At 40.9% G+C, this 24381-nt stretch overlaps 1 protein-coding gene across 2 annotated transcripts in view; it reads left to right on the top strand.

The window, feature by feature from the left end:
- Positions 1 to 20922, top strand: part of Elovl5 (ELOVL fatty acid elongase 5) — an 83161-nt gene extending 62239 nt beyond the window's left edge. For both annotated transcript variants that reach the window (XM_076858588.2, XM_076858587.2), the window contains exons 4-8: positions 12407 to 12484; positions 13384 to 13555; positions 15380 to 15504; positions 17603 to 17737; positions 19034 to 20922. In XM_076858588.2, the coding sequence (XP_076714703.1) occupies positions 12407 to 12484; positions 13384 to 13555; positions 15380 to 15504; positions 17603 to 17737; positions 19034 to 19177 (654 nt within the window). In that variant the 3' untranslated portion in view covers positions 19178 to 20922. The remainder of the gene's footprint in view (positions 1 to 12406; positions 12485 to 13383; positions 13556 to 15379; positions 15505 to 17602; positions 17738 to 19033) is intronic.
- Positions 20923 to 24381: the final 3459 nt, after the last annotated feature.

Here is a 24381-nt window from a genome sequence, read left to right on the forward strand (position 1 = left end):
CCCTGCATCTGTAGTGCTGAATTCTGACTTTTCCTTATTCTATAGTATCTACCAGGCTGACCTGCACACACACACACACACACATACACACACACCCCTCCCTTACCAATACTGGCTAGCACATGCACACAACTCAGCAAGCTATCAAAGCTACTTCTAATCCTTTGTTAGGGTTTTACACCTGCTTTTCCCTCTCAGGCAGCTGCTGTGCCCTGACATGGAACCTTTTTGATGTGTCTGCTCTTCTCCCACTGTGCTTCTGACCTCTTAGCCCTAGTCAGAGAGGATCTAATTGCTTGATTTTGAAAGAGAACATCTCTGTTGATCAGCCTGTGCCTCATGAGCTGATCCTTGGACTCATCAGCAACTTCCAGGGAGGCGGGTCGGCGCTGTGCCGCCTGTGTGGCTTTGATCAGCCCAGGGACGCTGTGCTGGGAGTACTGCTGCTCCTCTCTGGAGGGAGGCTCCCTGGGTTTTCTTAATCTGTTTTGTCAGCTCTTCTCAAACCCCAACACTTGGCTTTTTCATTCTCCTCCGCCTCTATCCCTTAGAAACTTCTGTACCCTCTTCTCAGACCTGAAACTTCCTGTCTGGCAGTCTCCACATCAATTTTGGGGATTTCATTCCAGAACCCCAGTGCCACTAAAGTTCAGAACATGGAGGGAGAGGACTCATCTCCAGAGTGGGGATTTTCCCCCCTCGTTTTGTAAGCCTCTTTGACCTCCCTCTTGTTCCAGAGGAATATGACTCTCCTTCCAATTGGAGTGTTTTTATGATGTACCTTATGACATCCTGTCCCTCCCCGCACCTAGACTCACAGATCACTGCCTTATGAGACCCTATAATGGAAAAATTTTTTCCACATCTTTTCCTTTCCATTATGAATATGAATGAGTACTCTACCACATCCTGAATTAGATTAGGAAAAAGGCAAATGCCAGAGCCATATCTTCATGTTAAATAACCAAAGGTAAATCATAGGTTACAAAAAAATTAGTTTTTGAGTATTTATATGTTTTTTCCTTTGCATTTAGAACTGTATGTTATAAAATAGTCTGAGAGAATTATCTTTCAGATATTCAGAACATTTAAAATATAATTTTTAAAGGGGCTGGGATGTAACTCAATGGTTGAACACTTGCCTAGCATGTGTGAGGCCCTGGGTTCAATACCTAGCACTGCAAAAAAATTGTGTGTGTGTGTGTGTGTGTGTGTGTGTGTGTGTGTGTGAGTACGCACGTGCAGGCACAAAATTTTGAAACAAAAGATGAATAGCTGGATAGATGGATCTGGTTTGACATAAATCTAAACTTATTCTTTCTTCCACTTTGCAATTTTTATTATAAATTGTGATTTTTGAGTTGTTTAAAAATATTTAAAAGCCATGTAGCTGATACCTTAATCTGTTTTGTCATCTCTGAATGTTGATATTTTATTGGTTTGATTTTGGTTTTGCTTTTATTTAAAAAAGAGAAGATGGGGCTCTGGATGTAGCTGAGTAGTATATGTGCTCATCACACATGAGACCTGGGTTTAATCCCCAGCACTGAGGAAGGCAGGGAGGGAGGGAGGAAAGAAGGAATGAATTAAATAAATAAGAGATCTTTATAAAAATGCATCTAAAGTACAGTATTTTTACAGTTAACGGCTTTTTTCAAATTTCATGTTTCTTTCTGGATATGATTTTTTTATATTTTTGCTACATATGTATGTATACATGGCAACATATAATATGTTCTGAGGTGTTTCTTAAGTTTCATGAGTAGTATACTGTATATGCTTTTAAATAGCTTTTTTCAGTCAACATTACATTTTGAGATGAATTCATGTTGTCTTATGGACTCAAATCTATTCATTCTGTTTATTTTAGTGCTAGAATGTATTATGCTGTTTCATCCATGTTTCTTTGGATGGAAAGGCATACTATTTATGTAGGTTTTTGCACCTAACAGTTCTGCATTTAATGAACTTAGACCTGTATCCTTGTACAAATGTGACCTTTTTTTTTTTTTGGAAAGGGATATACCCAGAAGTTTAATGACTGAATATAACAGTGTCTTGTCTTTTAATGGGGAAATTCAATACATTTTCATTTAATGTAATTGTTATTTTGGAGAAAGTTCTTTAACTTTTTTTTTTTTTTTTTTGAGTGAATGTTTTCTTTGTCCTTTTTTCCTCCTTTCCTGTTTCCTGTTGAAGTTTTATGTTCTAGTGATTGGAAAGTTATTCATTCCAGGTCTGTTATTTGAATGGTATCCCATGCAATTTTAACATGCATCCTTGATTTCATAAAACCTAAGGTGAATAAATATTTCTGTTCTCCTGAAGAGTACAAGGACCTTAAAAGATTTTAGCTCTGATCCACCCATTTTCCCTGTCTCCTTATCAGGTGTTCAGGTCCACCTTTTTGTGAGGTCCTAAACAGTCACCACCATTGCCATAGATGCTTACCTGGTTGTTTTCACTCACTGTTGACCTGTCACCCTTCTCTCCTTTAAGGTTCAGTTTTTTATTCTGAAGTCCTTTCTTTTGTGAGGAATGAATGCTCAGCTTCTGTTTGAGCACCATTGTATTTGCCTTTACACTTAATATTTTATCAAAACATAGAATTCTAGATAAGTATTTTTTTTCCCAGCACATTGAAGTTTCCAGAGAAGTCTATTACATTCCCCTTTTTATTCATTTGTAGTTTATCTTTTGTTATGTTTTTCTTTCCAGGTGCTTTTTTTTTTTAACATTTTTCTAATTGTGTCTATTTTATCCATCTGTTGTGTTTTGGTTTAAGTGACCATAATATTATATCTTCTACTTATTTTTTTAATATTTATTTTTTTATTATTGGTTGTTCAAAACATTACAGAGCTCTTGACATATCATATTTCATATATTAGATTCAAGTGGGTTATGAACTCCCATTTTTACCCCAAATACAGATTGCAGAATCACATCGGTTACACATCCACATTTTTACATAATGCCATATTAGTGACTGTTGTATTCTGCTACCTTTCCTATCCTCTACTATCCCCCCTCCCCTCCCTATATCTTCTACTTCTGAAAGTTCACTATTTGTTTTTTTTTTTCATTCTAAAACACAGAAACATTGTGTTTTTTTAACTCCAAGATAAATATCTACCCAAACTTAATGATTACTCTAATATTGCTCTTTTTAATATTTATTTTTTAGGTGGATACAATATCTTTATTCTATTTTTATGTCGTGCTGAGGATTGAACCAGTGTCTCATGCTAGCGAGCCGAGCACTGTACCACTGAGCCACATCCCCAGCCCTCTAATATTGCTTTTTAAAGCATACTTTAAAAACTTTGCTTATAGTTACCTCTGTGATTTCATACCTTTGAAATAATGATTAAGTCTGTTAAATTTCTTTACACATTTAAAACGAAAACAAAGGACTGTTGAATGTCCTGGTTAAGCTTCTCAAACTAGTATTACTGGGATCATCTTAGATAAATATGTTTTCCCCAAAACAAGAAAGGTTTTGAAAGGACTTGAATGTACACTGACCTCCTCCTTCCTGCAGAAAGATTTTTTGAAGCAGAAAAGCCCCTTTGTTAGGTAGGGGTCCTCCGTGTTGGAGTCTGATTGTGTTTTATGTAGCATGTTGTTTATCGTGGAGTTGGTTCTGCTTTTGCTCACTTCACCATGTTGTCAAAACCAGAAGTCAGTATTGCTTTTTCTTTGAATCATCCTTTGAAGATTTCTGATGCTTCTTTATGGGAAAGATGAAAGAAGTTGAGCATTTGATGGGTTGGACGTTACGCGTGTGCTTTCTAACCTCTGTAATTATGGGGCTGTTAAAGCAACTCCCCAGGCACCTGGCAGGCACCTCTCTGGGCTCAGCTTGGAAGGTCCTCTAATGGAACCACAGAGCAGTTGCTTTAGAAGCATTATATTTTAAACTCGTTTTTCTTTTGCTTCAGGCTTTCCTAAAATACTGTGTTATTTTAGGAAAATAGGATTTGGAAAAACATTTGAATAACCTGGCAATTTATTATTGAATTTTATAAAATAATTGTTTTGTTTACCAAAATACTTTGGAAAAAAAAATACTTGCTCTTCTCCTTTTGCCCATTTAACAGAGGTAAAGAGAAGTTGAGACATCCCTTATTTACGCCTGTTTAATGCCTAAAATACTTGTCACTTTTAGTTCCCTTACAACTGAAATCCCTTGCTCAGAAAGAAACTTCTTTCAGGAATGAGAGGGCCGTTTACTTGGCCTTCTGTTTATCTGACACTGCCCTGAGAGAATGCCTCCTAGTGGGGAGAAGGAAGAAGATACAGCCCACACTCCCTTCCTCCTCATTCACACCCAGGGAGAGAGTAAGAATGCCTTCCCTAGAGAGGAAGCTTTGGAGTTGGCCCAAAGCCAGGCCACACTCCTCCAAACTGACTCTGGACCTTTGGTTAGTTGGCTTTGCAGCTGGTGTGAAAAAGGTGCACATCACACTTCAGATCTTCTACTAAAACAGACTTAACTCTGCAAAGCAAGACTCAGTAGGTGGGCTAGAGACCTTTCTTTAAATTAAACAAGGAATTCTTTGAAGAGGGCTTCCTTATAGTTGGAGCAGCACCACTTCAGACCTAGTTATGGGCCCTTTTGCTAGAATCATATCAAAGACTTACATAGTGGCTACCTTATGCCAGTTACTAGACTTATTCCCTTAATGTTCATTTCACTTTCTACTGGGGGAAAGTTCCAGGAAGTCTGGACAGTAAGAAAAAAAGACCTACAGCATAAAAGGGCAGGGCCTGGGACTTGAAGATGCTAGATATACCTGTTTCAGGTTGGCCTGAGGACAAATTCTTTGTGCATTGTTCTAAAGACTTCTCAAATGTACAGAACCTGTCTGACTTAACCAAGAGGATGCCATTCATCTGGAACCCAAGGGTTTTCCTGGACATAAAGAGAAGGAAGAAGCACTTATGGAGAGCTTAGATGCTAATTTATCTTAATGGACTGGGACATGAGAGATTTGAAATTCAAAGCCATGTTCTTTGGCTTGACTGTGTTCTATAATGGCACTGCCAAAATTGGTCAGCTAAACCACTAGAGGATATAGGTGCTTTTAATTTTGTAATAGCTTACAGTTAAAATGTTTTTCCTAGTACTGGGGATCAAACCTAGGGCCTCCTGCATGCTAGGCAAGTGCTCCACCACTGAGCTATATCCCCAGCCCCTGGTAGTTAATTTTAAACCAAAAGTCTGCTCAGGATGAAGATATAGCTAAAGGTCTACTTTTCTCCAGAATTATGCAGGGATAATGTATCTCCATCATGCCCTTACTAAGAATTCAGAAACAGACAAGGAAGGTCAGAGGAGCTTAGAACTTCTGTCTGAGGTGCACTTGGACTGGGTCAGAATTCCTGTGTCCTAGTCCCAAGGTGCCAACCACCAAGAAGCTGTGTGGCCTCAGGCTACCCGTATCACTTCTTCATCTCCTTTTTCTCATTTAAAACATGTGCTTGTACCAGATCTAAAAATTATATACTTGGGAACTCACAAAAATGATCAAAGCTATGAAAAATGTCAGCTCTGCTTGCTCTTAATAGTGTGGCTTAGCAAAGTGCCTCAGGCCCTGTGATGCAGTTGAATTCAAGTAAGAAAAAAAGTGTTTTTATTGCCTGTCATTCCATTCTGTTTAGAGGACAGTCTCCAGATCATCTAGCTAACTCTTATCACTAAAAGAGCCATCCCCTTTGGAAAGGAGTGATCTTATTTTCTGAGATCTTGGAATGTTAGGGTGAAGGTCTGATAAAGGCCACCACCATCCCCTTTGGAAAGGAATGATCTTATTGCTCTGAGATCTTGGAATGTTAGGGTGAAGGTCTGATAAGGGCCACCAGGGTGATATTTTTCTACTTAGTCTTTAAGTGTTTCAAATGACTTTATTTCCTGAGGTGCTTTGGTAGCATTCCAGAAAGTGCCCTGCTAAAGGTTATACTTCATTTGTGGTTAAATGTGTTGTTAACTGGGAAAAGTCAGTTCTCCCCACTAAAAGTGATTGAGTCCACGACTTTTAACATCCAGGCTCAGCTGTGATACTTGCCTAAATTTTCTTCATTTGTTGAAAAGATGTACTAAACCACCTTTGGCTATTGAATTTGTCTCCTAAGGAGGAAAAAAAGCTTCTGTGTTTTAATTATAGCCCTTCACATGCTCCTGGCCTAATTAAAGTTTGCATTACTCCAGGGAAGGAGAAAGCACATAAGGTTTTACAGTGGTACTGCTTATATCTTGGTTACTTGGAAAAGGCCATGTAAATAATGCTTCCTGGGTTGTTCCTGGAGTAGCTGGTGGTATGGAGAGTTGGGAATGTGGCAGGTGATTTGGTATGGCCTGCTTTTTCACACTAGCATGGTCCTGCCCTCTTTTGAGCTTATATATAGAAGCCCAAGGTAGCCAACTGCTCTTACTTTCAGTGTCTCGCTTGTCCATCTCTGGGTCCCTCTGCCCCTGCAGTATCTCTTAGGTGCAGCATGATGAATTTTCCGGCATTAACCAAGGAAACTTGTTGGCGAGAAGCCAGGCCTGAGCCCTAAAAGGAAATAGTGGCTAATATGACTTTGATTGAAGCCTCATCTCCACTGGTGTGTTCCTAGTGGTCTGGAGGGAAGATCAGTCCTATGCTTTGAGAGCTTCTGGGATCCACTACCCATGGGCACATTGTGTCCTCTCACGAGGATGGAGGGAGCCTCTATACTGCCCCCATTTCATGGAGGTTTGATAGTCTTAGATGAACACACTTGTAAATCAGGTCCTTGGTCAGTGTGGGTTAAATTCCTTCTCTTCTGAAACCAAGGATATTTGAAAATTTCAATATCCCCAGAATGAATGTTGATATGGAATTGTTTTCCTTTTATAAACAGAATTCAGATGTCCATTATCATATTCAAGCCTTATTGAAGTATTTTCTGGCATTTTAATTTCTCCATTTGCAAAGTAAAAATGAAGTAAAGCTTTTTTTCTGCAAATGGAACATTAGGCATGGATTTTGGTGAAAGAAATGCAGTGTCTTAAACTTTTGTCATTAGTTTTGCAAATATTTGTTTAGCACCTCCTGTTTACTTCCTGTACTGAACCTATTGATGTGGGAGTCACAGTCACCACCCTCCAGAAAGTTACAGAAGAGCTTAAAGCAGAGCACGAAGGCTGAAAGGAGCATGTGATCAAATAACTACAAGTCGTAGCAGGGTGAATCTACAGGAAGGGAAATAAACTCCAGTGTGCAGTCCTCAAGGGAGAAATCATGAAGAAAATAGAAGTTTGACTGAACTTTGAAAGAGGATTTTGAGAGCTGGAGATTGGGGGTACGTGGGTACAGAGAACATTCTGTTGAAGGGAAATAATGGTTATTGCCAGCATTTGTTATACTTATCCTATATACCATGTGGGTAAGATAAACATGACATATTTCTTCTCACTGACTTCTAATCACATCCTTTTGAGGTAAAAGCATATATCCCATTTGAAGAGTAAGGGACTTGAAGCTTAAAGCGATTAGAATACCTTGGTCCCAAGGTTCCTGGCTCAGCATGCAGAAGCTAGGATATAATGGGCTAATGCCCAGCCTACAGTTTTCCCCCTTCTATCAGTAGTTAAGTACAGGGTGTTTGGAAAATAGAAAGAGATCTGGTTTGACTATAGGTAGGAAATAGTGAAAGGTAAGCTTAGGGTTAATTATAGAATAACATGAATACCTGAACACTGTGCCTAGGATTTGGGGTTTCATTCTGAAGGCAATGATGAATCTCTTCAGGGTTTTAAACATGGAATTAATGGTTTGAGAGGCACTGTAGCCCCAGGAGAAGTGGCAACAGCAATGGAAAGAGCATTGCAGTGAAGCTTCAGGCCCCCACAGGGGCTGTACAGGTAGAAGAGGAATGCTCAGCCCTGGCCAAGAGAAAGACCACAGAATGAGTAGCCTCCTGGGTGTGCAGCTGGTTCATGCTTCAGTGGCCAAGGAATTCACCACCCAGTGAGGGCTTGAGTTTCTTCACCTTTCCAAGACAGTATTTTATCTAGGGACTCCCCCCCACCATTTATCGGGGGCAGTGGAGAAGGGCAAATGAAAATTTAGCTTAATTAGCTTAAAGAAGCAAGGCAGTAGCACCTATATTCCTTCTGGAAGACAAAAGAAAGGAAGCAGATGTCAGGAGAGTCCCATCTGCTGAGTTAACAAGAGCCCCTTAATCAGCACCCATGCCGAAGATTAAGGCACCTACAGAATTAAAAGGGAAGATTTGTTCTCTTATTCTCCAGAGAGTGCCTTTATTTTCCCCACCCTGCTGGACTGAACATGGCATCCATGAATGCAGTCATCTGTACCTGTACATTCATGTGCACACACTACCCATCCAGTTACAAGTTGACAAAAGAAAAATCAACTTACAACATCTCAGGACACTACAAACCAAAATAGTAGCTGAAAGAAAGATAACAGTAGGTCCCAGGATATAATATTTTTAAGATGATAGAAGTTCAAAAGTTAAATCTAACGAAGACAATCATGTTAGTAAATTTTTAATTGTATAAAATTATCTTCATGAAAACTTTACTGCGTTATTAAGTGAATATTTCAATAGAAAGTGTCTTTGCTCTTTCTGTGTCCTCAACCCACAGAAGTGGCTCATCAGTTCCCTCATGAGGAGTAGAATAAAGGCAGAAAAGAAAAGAGTGCCTGGACAGTACTTCCTCTCTCCATTCAGGTCTCCTCAGGACTCCACACCCTCCTCCTCTCCACTCATTTGTATCTTGAATCTCAGAACTTCTGAAAAGTCTGCATGTGACCTACTTAACTGGTGATGACTTTGGGAGGTATAAGACCAAAAAAGTGTGTAGGTACTGATCTTTCAGAGAGAACATAGAATATTGTGCAGTCTGTTTTTAAAGTCCTAATGGAGAATTGAAGAATAGAATTGAGAACCATTAGAGATAATTTAGTCCACCCTCATCTCTGACAGTGAAAATGACAAGGACCTGTGGGAATTGGCCATCTTGCCTCAGGTGCTGGTCTCCCACTCAAGCCTCCTCCTAATCCACAGAGCTTGTCATTATAAAATGATGTTTCCCTACGTGGGTCCAGTAGCACAGAATCCCAGTGCAGTTCTTTAGCCACAGTAACTGTGTTAACTCTTAATGCTTTTTTGTGTGTAGAAGATGATGAAGCAGAAGGAAAACAGCACAAAGGATGTTAGAAGAAAAATCAGATACTAAGCCAAGTGTTCAGTGTGAGTTCAGTGGCTACACCCACGCCTGGCATTTATTTTTGAGGTCAGACTGGATGGAATTACAGCAGTATGTGTTCAGACCCTTGTCTGAACCTGCTGTACTTGGAGGGAATCTGCGTTTTTCACCAGGCTAAACTCCTGTGCTCGAGGGCAGTGGGGGTGTAGCTGGAGTGTCTGGGTTCTGTACTCTTTTTCCCAAAACACTCTTGGTAGGCAAACCATTTCCTACTTTAAGTTCAATAATTTGAAACCTTTGGTTCCCAGCCCTGGTTACATGCTGGAATTACCTTGAGGACTGTAGGATCCTGGTTTCATGGATTGGGGTGAGGCCAGGCACTGGTCATTTTTTTAAAGCTCCTCAGGTAGTCCTGCTGTGCAGCTAGAATGGGAACCACAGCTTTAAGCTAATGGTTTTCAAATCTTAACTGCATTGGGGGTGTGGTAGTGCACACCTGTAATCCCAGTGGCTTGGGAGGCTGAGGCAGGAGGATTCTGAATTCAAAGCCAGCCTCAGCGACAGAGAGACACTAAGCAACTCATTGAGACCCTGTCTCTAAATAAAGTACAAAATAAGGCTGGGGATGTGGCTCAGTGGTCAAGTGCCCCTGAACTTAATCCCCAGTACCCACCACGTTCCCCGCCAAAAAAAAAAAAAAAAAAAACTTCGTCAAAATCACCTATTAAACATGCCACTGGACCAGTCATGGTGGCACACATCTGTAATCCCAGCTATTCAGGAGGCTAAGACAGGAGGAGCCTCAGGTTCAAGGACAACATGGGAAATTTAGCAAGACCCTGTCTCAAAAGTAAGTAAAATTAAAAGGGCCGGGAATGTAGCTCCATGGTAGAGTGCTTGCTTAGCATGGACAAGGCCCTGAATTCCAATCCTAACACCACAATAAAGGGCAGGGGGCTTTATACCCAGAAGCTTTTGGTTTGCAAGATCTAGAGTGGGGCCTGAGACTGCTTCTGACAAGTTCCTGGTGGGGGACTGGGGGTGTGGGACTATACTTTGAAAACCACAGCATGAGGTTCTCAAAGGGGTCTGTGATCCAGGACTCTGAGGCCTAGCCTTGGTGGTTTACCCCAGAGTTTTAGATTCTGAAGGTATGGAAATGGGTTCAAGAATTTAGACTTCTTCTTTTTTTTTTTTTTTTTAAGAGGGAGTGGGGGGGAGAGAGAGAGAGAGAGAGAGAGAATTTTTTAATATTTATTTATTTTTTTTAGTTCTCGGCAGACACAACATCTTTGTTTATTTGTGGTGCTGAGGATCGAACCCGGGCCGCACGCATTCCAGGCGAGCGCGCTACCGCGTGAGCCACATCCCCAGCCCACTTCTTTTTTTTTTCCCTCCACATTTTTAAAATGTTATATAATTTTATATAACATTATAGTTATACATAATGATGGGATTCATTATTACATATTTATACATGCACACAACATAACAATATAATTTGGGCAGTATCACTCCCTAGCACTTCTGCTCACCCCCATTATCCCTTTCCTTTACTGATCTCCCTTTGATTTTCATGAGATTCCCACCCCCATCTTTCTTTTCCTTTCCTGTGTAGCTTCTACATATAAGAGAATACATGCAGGTCTTAAGTTTTGTGTATTTAAATGTGGAAGCTAGAGTTTGGCTTATTTTGCTTAACATAATGATCTCAAGTTCCATCCATTTTCATGAAAATGACAATTTTATTTTTCTTTATGGCTGAATAAAATTTCATTGTGTATATTTACCGTTATCTTTAACCATTTATCTGTTGATGGACACCTAGGCTGGTTCCATAGTTTGACTGTTGTGAATTGTGCTGCTGCAAATATTGTATGCGCGTATCACTGTAGTGTGGTGACTTTAATTCTTTAGGATAAATTCCGAGCAGTGGGATAGCCGAGTCATATAATGGTTCTACTGCTAATCTTTTGAGGAACCTCCATATTGATTTCTAGAGTGGTCAAACTGATTTACAATCCCACCAGCAGTGTAAAAGTGTTCCTTTTTCTTCTCATCCTCTTCAGCACTTTATTATTGTCTGTGTTCTTGATGACTGCTGAGGAGTTTGCATTTCTTACAAGTTCCTGTGTGATGCTGATGTTGCTGGTTGTGGGAGCAACTTTGAAAACCTGTGGCCTTCCTGTACTGTGTACTGAACAGAATCTGGCTCAAGGCAGGTCATCTCAGATTTCTCCCCTGCTTGGCAGCAGCTGGTCACCAGGAAAACTCAAGGTTGCTCTGGGCTTCAGGAGAAAGCTCAAAAGGAGCAGTGAGCTACAGTTTACAGAGACAAACTGTAGCATCTCATGGTATCAGTCTGGAACTTGGTGGATGGACAGCATGAAATGGTCAACTTAAACTTTCTGTGTCAGCCATTAAGGTCATTTCTTCTCTTGTGTCCAGGAGGAAACAGCTCCTTTGGTGAGGTAGGGATAATTGCAGGATGGTAACACAGAGATTGCACCCCAGTTCTGGGGTCCTTCCTTTGACACCAAAATGCTAACTACTACAAGTGAATTATGAGATACAGGTGCAGTCTGCAGAAGTCTAATTCATAGCTCCAGAGGATGACACAGCAACAGGAAATGATGAGGAAAATGAAATTGAACTGAATTTTCCCAAGACCTGTACCAGTGATTTTCAAATTGTGTTCCCCAAAAATCATCCTCAGTACCACTTGGGAACTTGGTAAAATTACAGATTCTTGGATCCCATGCCAAACTGCTAGGTCAGAAATGCCTCACCCTGACCCTGTGATTCTTGTCTGATTTGTAATTTCGATGCTCTGCCTTGGTGCAGGGAAAGTCATTGGAAGCAGCTGGCTTGGGATGGTGGGCTAGGTCCAAGCTGGTGATGAACTGAGGATTCTTTAGAGAGACAACCAGATAAAGGAGGTTCTCTGCAGGCAGCAGCCTGGAAATGACTCCCAGGTTCCCACTTAATCTGCCAAAGTGCCCACACTTTGTGAAATGAAGGTTCAAGTATTTGATGTTTTCTCTTCCTTCAGACTTCCCCATGGTTGCTTATTCTTAGAGCAGTTGCCTCAGCACAGCCCAAAGTAAATCTTCACAGATTATGAAACCAAAGAAATTTAATTGAATAGTGCTTTACATGGTTCTGATACTGTGGGTGATTTTCCCCCCTCTTTTTTAGTTGGTGACAGGAGTGTGGCAAGGCAGCTACAACTTCTTTTGTCAGGGCACACGCAGTGCGGGAGAATCAGACATGAAGGTACTGTATCTCATAAATAATATTGATTAGATAAGTGTTGTTTGGTTTATACAAAAGACAGAATTGACCATAACCTCCCCTCTCAGATAATCCTTGTTGATATTTTTAAAAGAGTCAGAAAAGCAATGTGTATACATGGTATGAAAATTTGAACATGAAAGGTATAAAGTGAAAACTAAAACCACCATCTCTATAAAAATAACTCCTGTTATCAGTTGACAGGGAAAAATCACAGACATTTATCATGTTTTTTGTTTACATAAGTGGGATCATAAGGATAATAAACTTAAAATCCCTCTTAGAAGTACCTTCTCCATTAATGGTTTTAAAGATAGAATTCTCCTACTGTGAGATTTTGTTTTTCAAATAAAAGGCTAACAGTTGAAACTCAGTATGAGCAGGCATTTCCTTTGAATATCTATTGGACATGTTAATTGGGCAGTGACCAGACGTTGCAAGTTCTGGTTCCTTTACCATATCTTATGTCACCTGCCCATGTCAGCCCCTGAAATCAAATGCATCTTTTTAGCAGTTTTTTCTCTACTAATAGCTCTGCAGACTACTTCCAGAGGCAGTAAGTCACCTTCAGAGTTTTAAGTCTTGCACTTCTTATCATTAGAGTGTTGAAGACGGTCAGGGGCCCTTTGAAGACTTTCCCTGTTGTCATTTCAATTCCCCATCGTCCCCCCATCCTCCCACCCACCAACATGTCCTTTGGTTCAAGGCATTCACAGTGACCAGAGCTACCAGGGTGACACCTGAGAGGTGTTAGAAGCTAGTGGAGCACTTGGGCTTCTCTGGGTTGGTACTGGATTCTGGGATGTCAGTGAAACTTGTCAGGCAATATTCCAGAGCAGCATCAAAGATAAACCTTTACTCCTTTGACCCCTTTGTCTCAGATCATCCGCGTCCTTTGGTGGTATTACTTCTCTAAACTCATAGAATTCATGGACACATTTTTTTTCATCCTGCGCAAGAACAACCACCAGATCACAGTCCTGCACGTCTACCACCACGCCACCATGTTCAACATCTGGTGGTTTGTGATGAACTGGGTACCATGTGGCCACTGTAAGTATTAGAGAGGGGGAGGCTTTGGGAACAGGTGTGAACAGAGTCTGAATTGAAACTAAGATTTTTTCAGAGATGCTGTTTCTGTAGATCCCTAGGTTAAGCTTTTGAATTTTGTGTCCAAGTAGATTTTAACGACAGTTTATGCGGCCTATGTGCACACAACCTTTTTCTAGCTTAGTGAACATCCTGTGGTGATGGAGTGAGATGAGGGGGATACCAGCCTAGGACCAATTAAGGGATGGAGACAGCATTCATCATAGAGGCAGCTGTTCCTGGTTCTGTCAAAATATTGGTTCTCTACAGTGTGGAAAGTGTTTTGCCTGACAGCCACACCAGGAAAATGGAGTCAGAGCACCGAGTACGTGCCAGGAAGCAGGCTGGTCATACATCAGGTCTCTACATGTTCTAATAAAGTGTGGTCTTCCCGTCATCAGAAGCATGTTTTCTGACTTGTGTCAAATATGATAGAAGTATGCTAAGGTCTCAATTTCCAGAAATTAAATTGTTGCCTTCAAGTTCAACTTGAGAGTTTTAACAGATGTCTGGATCACAATTTTTATCATTCTAACACTGAAGAATTTGAGGAACTTTAGATCTGTTCATGGATTTTTTTCCTCTCTAGGATTGCACTTCCCATGATTAGCTCAGTCCACCAAGCTCCATAGAGCATTAAAGTTTTAGAACCAGAAAGGACATTGCAAATACAGCTCCTTTGGGCTTGGAAGGAAATCGAGACCTTAGAAGGGTTGGTTTAGCTCCCTGCTTCCCTAGTGTTTCCCCACTCAGACCTCATGACTGACCAACATTCTAATAGAGACAGCCCTTATTTACATTTAGAGGACCTCTCATTAGTGGGGCTTGATGGCATATGCCAATAATCCCAGCTACTTTAGAGGCTGAGGCAGGAAGATCATAGATTCAAGCCCAGCCTAGGCAAGTTAGCAAGATCCTATCTCCATAAAAAATTAAAAGGGCTAGGGATGTAGCTCAGTTGGTAGAGTGTCCCTGGGTTCAATTCCCAGCATAGGAAAAAAGGACTTTTAATTTTCAAATTTTAAATCCCACCTGGTCGGTAAGAAACTGAACCAGAGAGTGGACTTGACTCGTCCAAGGTCACAGGCCAATTCCTGTCACAGCCAGTAGAAGCTCATTCCCTAGCACCTGCTTTGTCCATCTCCAGCTGCACAAGGAAAGTGCTAGTGCCATTGTTTTATTGTTCACTGTCAAGGAGGACAGATAGTCTGAAAACCCGTGGTCCTACTGGAAATTGGAGGTCATGTGATGAGATGGATCTTTCATCCCTAAGGAACTGACACTGGACTCTGTTATTAATAAAAACCATGACTTCAGCATTGCAGTACTGGGGAATAATTAGAAGGTGACTTCAAAGGCCTCTCCAGACCTCAGCAAATGTGTGGAAACAGCTTGTTTTGAGCATGTCACCCATCAGCTGTCTGCCCCCGACCTTCAGAATAACACATCTGAGGCAGTTGGGCATGGAGAAAAAGCAGCTGCCTCTGGGAGTGTGGGGTGTCTGGCAGCCAAGCCTGCAGGTGCCAGAGCATGGCACATGGAATGACGGCTTCTGTGTCAGATGGCTACCTTGAGACTTAGCTGACCCCTGCCGGGGCTTAAGGCATCTTGATGGCTGCCTGCCCTACTGGGGACTACACTCTCCTTACACATCCATGCAGTGCTTGCTGCTGCTTCTGCTCAAAAGCAGCTCTCTTTCTGGCTCAGAATGTATGTTGGATTTTTTTTTCACCTGTTATTCATAAAATGCTAATACATCCTCCTCCCAAATCCCCCCTGTACCTTCAGCTTATTTCGGTGCCACACTTAATAGCTTCATCCACGTCCTCATGTACTCGTACTATGGCTTGTCATCTGTACCTTCCATGCGCCCATACCTCTGGTGGAAGAAGTACATCACTCAGGGACAGCTGGTGAGTGACTCGGCCCATTTCCCCCAGGACTTGCTCCCTGCTAGACACAGACCTCTTCCCATCCTTATGGTTTACTAGCATCTCAGATATTTCTTCCCCACCCTTTTCATTTAATCCAGTGAAACAGGCAGATCAGGGAATGTTCTTATTTTTAATGAGTGGAGAAACTGCCATGGACATGCAGCTAATTGAATTGTAGGATGAGGGAGGGCAGGCTTAATCCAATTTCTCAACTTCACATTCAGTTCTTCACTCTTGGTTTGTATACACAAACACACATGTATGCACATGTGTGTATTATTTGGGTTTTCTAATTATAGTCCAAAATCCACGGTGGAAACTGTGTTCTCAGGAGTTTCAGGTGGAGCTGTGGAGTATTGTGCATCCGGGGTGCCTATAGCTTGTTATTTGCCAGCTGACCTCTCAGCCCCCAAGTAACAGAGCACCTGTTGGTGAGAATGGCTCCTGCTCAGCTTCCGACAACAGTCCCTTCCCAAGACTTATCCTGCCAGAACAGGCCAGAACTGTGTGCACTCGATAGTTATTTCTCACCAAACTTTCTTAAGCCTTCCCCAGTTGTCAGTATATTATAAGCCCCAGTTCTCTCCCCTTGTGAATTATTTGAACTATTTATTAATACTGCAACTACTCCTACAAATGTTAAATACTGTCAGTCACTCATGCTAACTAAATTAATGATTTTACATGGATTGTTCAAGTAGCCTGACTATATTTTTTGTTCCCATTTTGTAGATGAGGACATGGAGGCAGTGGGCCAAAGCTGGCTGACCGAGGGGTGTAGACATCACACCCTCAGGCCTTGTCGTACCTTATTCACACATTTTCCCAAACCAACCAAGCTGATTCAGATCCCTCCCTGTCATTTGTGGTTTTTCAATATAACAATCTTGAGAAAACCTTCTGAGCTACTCCAGTGTTTGACATTTCATTAACACCTCTGCCAGCTGCTATACAGTTCTTGTTAATTTTTTCTCACCACCTGGAAGGGGGATAATTGTTCGTTAGCCTCCTTGTTACACCTGAGGAGAAGAGATGCAGAGATTGATTGGTGATGCACAATATGGCTCTGGCAGAAGCAGAACTTGAAAGAACAAACTGAAGATGTTGGTTGCCCATTAGGCTCTGTACTTTAAAGTAGAAGATTGTGCTCATGAATCTGTTTAGATTTATGTTAAACATCACTCTCAACTACTCCTCAACCTAGAGCACTAACTTTAAAAAAAGAGTATACTGGGTATAGTGTCAAACTCCTGTAATCCCAGTGACTCAGGAAGGCTAATGCAGGAGGATCACAAGTTTGAGGCCAGCCTGGGCAAATTAGCAAGACTGTCTCAAAAAATAAAAAGGACTTGGGATGTAGCACAGTGGTAGAGCACCCCTGGGTTCAATTCCCAGTACCAAAAAAAGAGAGAAGGAGGGGGAACAATTATATATTCTCTTTATTGAAGCATTGGAAACTTCCAGAAATCTAGTGGGCAGATCCTTATCCTCTGTTGTTTTTCCTGTAGGTGTACTTCCAGTAGCCCATACACCTTTTTAACCCTTTTATACTGTGTCTTCAAGCAGCACCATGTGCTTTCAGGGTTTGCTCTTTAGCAGTCATCTGTAGACTTAGCATTATTTGCCAAGAATTTAAATCTGCTCATCAGTCTTCACCAAACCAAAGGGTGCATGGGTAAAGAAGAGAAAGAATGTCCAGTTGGATTGTTTATAATGCAGTAACATCACCAGTTCCCTTTAAACACCCCCCACCCCCACCCCGTATCCTTCCCTCCTGTCTTTAAGGAAAAAAAAAAAAAAAAGGTAAAAAAGTTGTTTTTGTTTTGACACTGCATCCTTGAATTTTGAAGAAAATGGTTCAAGGAGCTTGGGGGGGAGAGGGAGAACGTAGAAAACTCACACACAGCATTTAGGACAAATGTAGTATGTATATCGTGTTCGTGAAGTACCTGCCATACATACAGAAATGTTAGCAAATGTTGATTCAGAAACTTGGGGATGCTGGGTACCCAGTGCATCTGGCATGGGACCTCTTCTGTGCTGTGACTGCTCATCTATGTCCTTTTTCTTCCTCCAGGTTCAGTTTGTGCTGACAATCATTCAGACCAGCTGTGGGGTCATCTGGCCATGTGCATTCCCTCTTGGTTGGCTATATTTCCAGATTGCATACATGATTTCCCTGATTGCTCTCTTCACAAACTTTTACATTGAGGTAAATCACACTGTTCGCTGGAACTTGACATTTGGGGTCTTTCCAACAAAAGCCTTCATCCCATCTTTTAACAAGGTCATGTGGAACCACTTTGGGTGCCAGAAGTGCTCCATTCATGCTCTAACGGAGCCTTTGTTGGGTTGGAGGGTAGCTGAAATCTTTTCTAGATTCTGGAAAAAGGGGTCTTGCAATCCAAATGGAAAGCACAGAACTGTTAACAAGATGCTGAACTGCTTGTCTCTGATCTCCAGCAGAGATAGGAGGAGAGATGATATTTCAATCACAAGTCTTAGGCTGCTATCTAGAATGTCATGACTAAATGAATCTTCAGAATAAATTTTCATCACAGTTCTCAGATATAGATAGAAAGCTGCTCCTTTTGTCTGTCTGCTTACATATCCACCGATACGTGGATTTGTTTGCAAGTGGATATGTGGATATGCTCAAGTTTGAGGGTTTAATTAACTTCCAAGCACATGATTAGGTTTTTGCTCACAGAAGGATCCATTTTGGACAGATTACCTCCAAGGGAGACTGACCACTTGGTGGACACCATTGAATCTTCTTTAGCCTATCACCCTTGGATTATGTGTGTTCTTGACTTTGTTGTCTGTGTATGGTAGTTGTACTGTACACAGACTTAGGGAAGGAGGACACAGGAGGTCTGGAGCCAAGGAGTAGAGGCCATGAGTCCTGAGTCAGGAAAATCCTGTAGTGTGAGCAGCCACTGGGGGCTCAGCCACTTCTCTTCTCTGACCCATGCATAACTTGTTACATTTTTATTCTGCTGGGCTTGATAGTTTATGACTACACTGTGGAACATACCAGGTACACAGGTGGTTAAACGTTAGGGCCTTTGCCTCATTGCTTTCGGAAACATAGCACTTTGTACAAAGGGCAGAAATAATTGCTGAGGTAGTGAGAAAATTTTAAGAAAGGGACATGGGTTTCTGGAGAGCTACTTCCTAGCAAAAGAAACTAATCTGGCCACATAAGCCATATCGTCTGCCATTCAGAATCAGATACTAAAAAGACAGAGTGAGTGAAGTGTACAATTTTCTTTGATGGTTTGAACAGTATTTCTACTGTAGCCTGTGATTCAGGGAACTTAAACTCAGCCTAAGCCTCAGAACAATGGAAGAGTGATTAAACCAGAGCAAAAAGCTGGCACAGGGTTACTTGACCTCAAGAGTTATCTCTTACTAAAGGAAATTTGGCCTAGTGTCAGGGATGCAATTCCTAGTAAAGAAAACCTCCCCATGGTCACGTGGCTGTCATTGCCCTTTTGCATTTCAGACTTACAACAAGAAAGGAGCCTCTCGGAGGAGAGGCTACCAAAAGGACCACCAGAATGGGTCTGTGACTGCTGTCAATGGACACACCAACAGCTTTTCTTCCCTGGAAAACAACGCGAAGCCAAGGAAGCAACGGAAGGATTGAAGTGGCAGAGTCGAACACCTCCAGACATGCCATGCGATTGTAAGCACAATGATTTGTGCCCAACGCTCGTTAACAGCTGCTGTAACTAGTCCGGCCTACAATAGTGTGATTTGTGTAGGACCTCCTTCATCAGTTCAAAACCCCTAGAATACGTATACAGATTATACAAGTAGGCATAAGATTTCTCACATTTCCGGGCTCTTGTCGACCCCTGCGCTAGACTGTGGAAAAGGGAGTGTTACCGTAGTACTCGACACTGCTGTTGCCTTATTAGTTATAACATGATAGGTGCTGAATTGTGATTCACAATTTAAAACACACTGTAATCCAAACTTTTTTTTTAAACTGTAGATCATGCATGTGATTGTAAATGTAAATTTGTACAGTGTTGTTACAGTAGAGAAACACACATGCCTTAAAATTTAAAAAGCAGGGCCCAAAGCTTATTAGTTTAAATTAGGATATGTTTCAAGTTTATATTCATTTGTAATAGCTCTGTTTAGAAAAATCAAAGACCGTGATTTATGAAACGAGCGTGTAACACGTCATTTTAAGTGACTGGCTAGATGTGAAATCAGAAACGGCACCTTCGGTTTTATAATATTGGCTTTCAATCAAGCAGGCTCAAATCTAGTGGAACAGTCAGTTTAACTTTTTAACAGATCTTATTTTTTTATTTTGAGTGCCACTATTAATAATGTAAAAAAAAATTTAAAATTGGGGGTGGGGAGCTCTAAAGGAGTCATGATGAAACTTAAATATATATTCTTTGTCCTCAAGATTTTAGGAAGAGTGTAGGGTAAGTAGGCCATTTTTAATTTCTGAAGTGCTAAGTGTTTTTATATAAGAAACAAAGGTCCATTTTGCTTTACCCAGTGAGAGAGAGGTTGGTATTTTTTAAGAGATGATTGAGTATTTACCATTTGACAGAGTCCCATAGATGAACTGGTTGCTAGGGTCCAAATTTGGATTGGTTTCTGTACTGCTATCTGTTTTGACAGACTTCCTTTTAAATGTGCCTAGTTTACCAAAATTAACAAAGGAGAGGGGAGAACTTTAAAAAAAAATAAGGTAAAATTAAACAGATAGCTACAGCATAAGAGAACTGGGAAATTGGATGGAGAGATAACCTGTTTAATGTAAATCTAATAGCATCTGTGATTTTTTTTTTCTACTTAGAATTTAAAGATTTGTTTAGAACCACTTGTTTAAAAACAATAGACTGCTTATCTAAAATCATGTCTTACACTTCAAATTGAGGCAGTGGTCAAACAGATAAGGACTTTTATGTGTCATTTAAAAGTGTTGGAGTTTAGCCTCTGAGTACTTTCTCCATTTGGAAAAAAAAAATTCATTGAACCACTCATGACACATCTTAGAAGGTCATTGACAATGTATAAACTAATTGTGGGTTTGATATTTATGTAAATATCAGTTTACCATGCTTTAATTTTGCACATTCATACTGTAGGGAGCCGTTTGGTTCTCTTATTAATCTTGTGGGTTTTCTGTTTGGAAGGAGTCACAGCATCTGTTTACATTTACCTTATCAAATCTAGAATGTGTATATTTGTAAATGTATGTCTTCATTCCTAGGTACTAGTTTGCAAATGTCTTTACATATTTCAATACAGAAACTATAACATTCAATAGTGTGCTTGTCAAAGTGTGCTTAGCTCATCTGGATATACCCACACTGTTAAATAATGTCTAAACATTAATCATTAAAACATTTTTGATTACCAGTGCTTGTGTTTTACATTGTTTATGTGCTACTAATTTTGAAAGATGAGAAGAAGAAAAAAAAAAACCACTTTCTTCACCCTCTCGGAATTTACTAAGTGGATGTAATTCAGTATCAAAGATTATATCATTGCTCACTTCACAAGGGAAAGGACCCTGCATGGTAAGGCATAAGAGGTGTTTCCACCTTAGTTTGTTTTCTGTCATCTTTGGTTCCCACTAGAGGTCCCAGCTCCAAGCATATTTCTTTGTCCTTATTTCCTTTGATCCCATGCTCTCCCTTCACCTGCAGGCTATTTGAGTCACTTTCCTAACTCTAGACCACAGGTCCAAAAATTCTTTTCCGTAAAGAGGCAGATAGAAAAAAACTTTACGCTTCACAGACCAAATGATCTGTCAGGTTTCTGTGCAGCTCTTCAACCATGGAAGGCAGGAGCAGCCATAGGTCATAGGCATGTATATGAATGGCCATGATTGTGTTCTAATAAAACTTTTTGCAAAACAGAAGACTTTCTAGCCTGCTGACCTCTAATCTGAAGCAATAAAGTTTTTTCTTAGACCGAAAGCTCTATAACTTACTTTACCAAAGGTCATTTGAGGTCCCAGATCCTTCCCCTTCCAGCCCACCCCAGTCCATTGACTTCAGTCTATCCACGTATCTATGATGGGAGGGATGGCATAAATATCCATCTTCCTTCTGTTCTCTCCATATCATTACAATCCCAGTTCAGGTTTAATTCTGGCTTTTTGAGTATCTTTGAGTTTGTAAATATAACCTCAAAATGTCACTTGAAACTGAATTTAGTATTTGGGATATTATCAAATGCAAGAGTTGGGAAGTTAATTGTAATAATCATATCCTGTCCTTCCAAGTCCAGAACAAATTGGAAAAAAAAAAAATAGACACAAATCAAAGCAACAGAAATCAAAATAGCACATCTTTCCTGAAAAGACTGGATTGGAGAAAGTCAGGTCACAATATAGCTCCCTCCATCCTCACTGAAAACCCTGCTGAACTAATCTCACCCAAGCTGGGAGTGGGACACCAAAGGTGATTCTGATTATTGGTCCGGTAATAAACTGTTTATTTGGAAAGGCAGCCTTATGATTGCATGAGCTGCCCTTATAGTTACAAATTCTATCCTCTTGACCTTATCACACCAAGATGGTATGTTCATTTGCATCTCCATGTTACTAATCAATGGAAATGAGTTCACTCTCCTGTGCCCAAAAAAGGAGGATTCTTGTTTCCCCTGTTTAGCAGCTCATTCTTCATGTGGAAAGACAACGTAGCTTAATTTAAGAAACACAACTTGGGGACGACATTGTCTGGCTTTAAATCCTTCCTACAGGAACTTTAGGCAAATTGTTTGAACTTTACCTCAGTTTTTTTCATCTGCCAAACAAATAATGTTTATTCCCTACACAGTAGCGTCATTTTGAGGATTACATAGGTTATAGCGTATATGAAGCTCTTGGAGCCACATCTAGCATGGTATATGTAAATTTGTAAAGATTCCCATAAGAAGAGATTATGGGAGATTCCCATAAACCCAATGACTGAGAGACCAGGGAGGGGGGAAACTTTCTAGCAAGGGGGTCATCAAGAAGAACTCTGAAGGAGCTGGCTTTAATCTGAGCTTTCAGAGACCACTGATTTTCTTCTTTTTCTTCCACCTTTTTTTAATTGATGCATTGTAGTTGTACATATTGATGTGATTTGTTGGGTATTACATATTCATACATAAACACATTATATAATTTAACCAATATCACTCTGCAGCACTCCCCCTTTCCCCCCCACTTGCCTCCCACTCTTGGTCCCTTTTCTCTTCTGACCTCCCTTTGATTTTTAGGAGATCCACCCCCACTTTGTTTTGCTTTTTCCTCTCTAGCTTCTGCATATGAGAGAAGCCATGACCCTTAGCCTTCTGAGTTTGACTTATTTCACTTAACATGGTCTCTAGTTCCATTTTCCTGCAAATGCCATAATTTCATTTTTTTATGGCCAAATCGAACTCCATTGTGTATCTATACCACAATTTCTTTATCCATTCATCCATAGTTTGGCTATTGTGAGTTGTGCTGCTATAAACATGGGTATGCATGTATCACTGTAATAAGATGACTTTAATTCTTCAGGATAAATACCAAGGAGTGGTATAGCTGGGTCATACAGTGGTTCCGTGCCTAGAAGACCACCAGATTTCAATAGATGGATCCTGGAGGTCATCTGGGAGGATGTGTTTTGAGTACAGAAACCATCATCAACCAATGTGTAGAAGGCTGAGACAGTTTGATTCACTGAGTTATTGGATGTGTGGGTGAAGCTGCTTGTTTTTTAAGAGAGTGGGAAGAGGGTGGAGTTTGAGCATTCTCATGGATGAAATGTGTAGAATCTTGCTCAGCCTTTCCAAGAGGAAATAGTAATTATACCATAAAGACTCATTCGGAGCTGTGCCTGCTGTAGATTGCTTTGCTGCTCCCATTGCCTCTCCCTGCTCCCCTCAACCCGCAACCCTCAACTCCTAACTAAAAAGATGGCATTTAAACTCTGAAAACGTGGGGCACCCCAAGGATGGGTCATGTTGACCAATAAATAAAAATATTCTTAAGCTGCTATGTTAACATACTCCCGGCATACTTTGTTCAAACAACAAACACAGATAGATTTCCCTTGATGGATGAACAGAACAATGATGCTTTAACCAAGCTAGCACTTTTCAGCAAATTGTGTGTCTTCCCTTGAAAATGTTCCCATCAAATGGGGTGCCCAATTTGTAGCAAAGCCCCAGCAACTGCTTCCAACAACCTGGAGGACTGACTCCCTGCTCCCTCCTGAATCGAGGTGAAGGGCTCTGTCCCGGAGGAAGAAAGACTGTGTAGACCTCCCCTGCCTGCTCCTTATGCCGTCCATGCAGAGCTCTGGCACTCTGCTCTAAGAGGACTGGACTAAAGGTATTTTAAGACCCAGGCCAAAAGTCACACCATGTGCTTCCAAGGAAAGATGGGAAACCAAATCCTCAGTGCAAAGCTGTTTTTTTTAAGGGGGATGGAAGTACATATCCCAGGGCACAGAGCACTCCTGTCCTGCTAGAATTGGGTCCACATGTTTGGTGGTAGTTCGCATGTCCATCAGGACAGAGGCTGTGCTCCTTACCTCTGTGTGATGGCAGCTCTCTTTCTGAACCCTCAGTTCCCTCTACTGTAACAGAAAGATGGATGCCCAGCTCAGGTGGCCAAGGCTAAATATGGACATATAAAACCTCACACACAGCTTTACAGTAGCAGTCCCTCAGTTTTAAGGGTACTTGTTACCAAGTAGATTAGAGAGAGAAAGAAGACACACATTGGTTGATTACTCATCAGACTTAAAATTCTATTGGTCTACATGTATTATTTGCACTAAATTATCCTTGGTTGAAGCTCAGTTAATATTAGCTGTTAGTAAAGAAACTGAA

The sequence above is a fragment of the Callospermophilus lateralis genome, chromosome 6, assembly GCF_048772815.1.
Source record: "Callospermophilus lateralis isolate mCalLat2 chromosome 6, mCalLat2.hap1, whole genome shotgun sequence".
Taxonomy (NCBI): Eukaryota; Metazoa; Chordata; class Mammalia; order Rodentia; family Sciuridae; genus Callospermophilus; species Callospermophilus lateralis.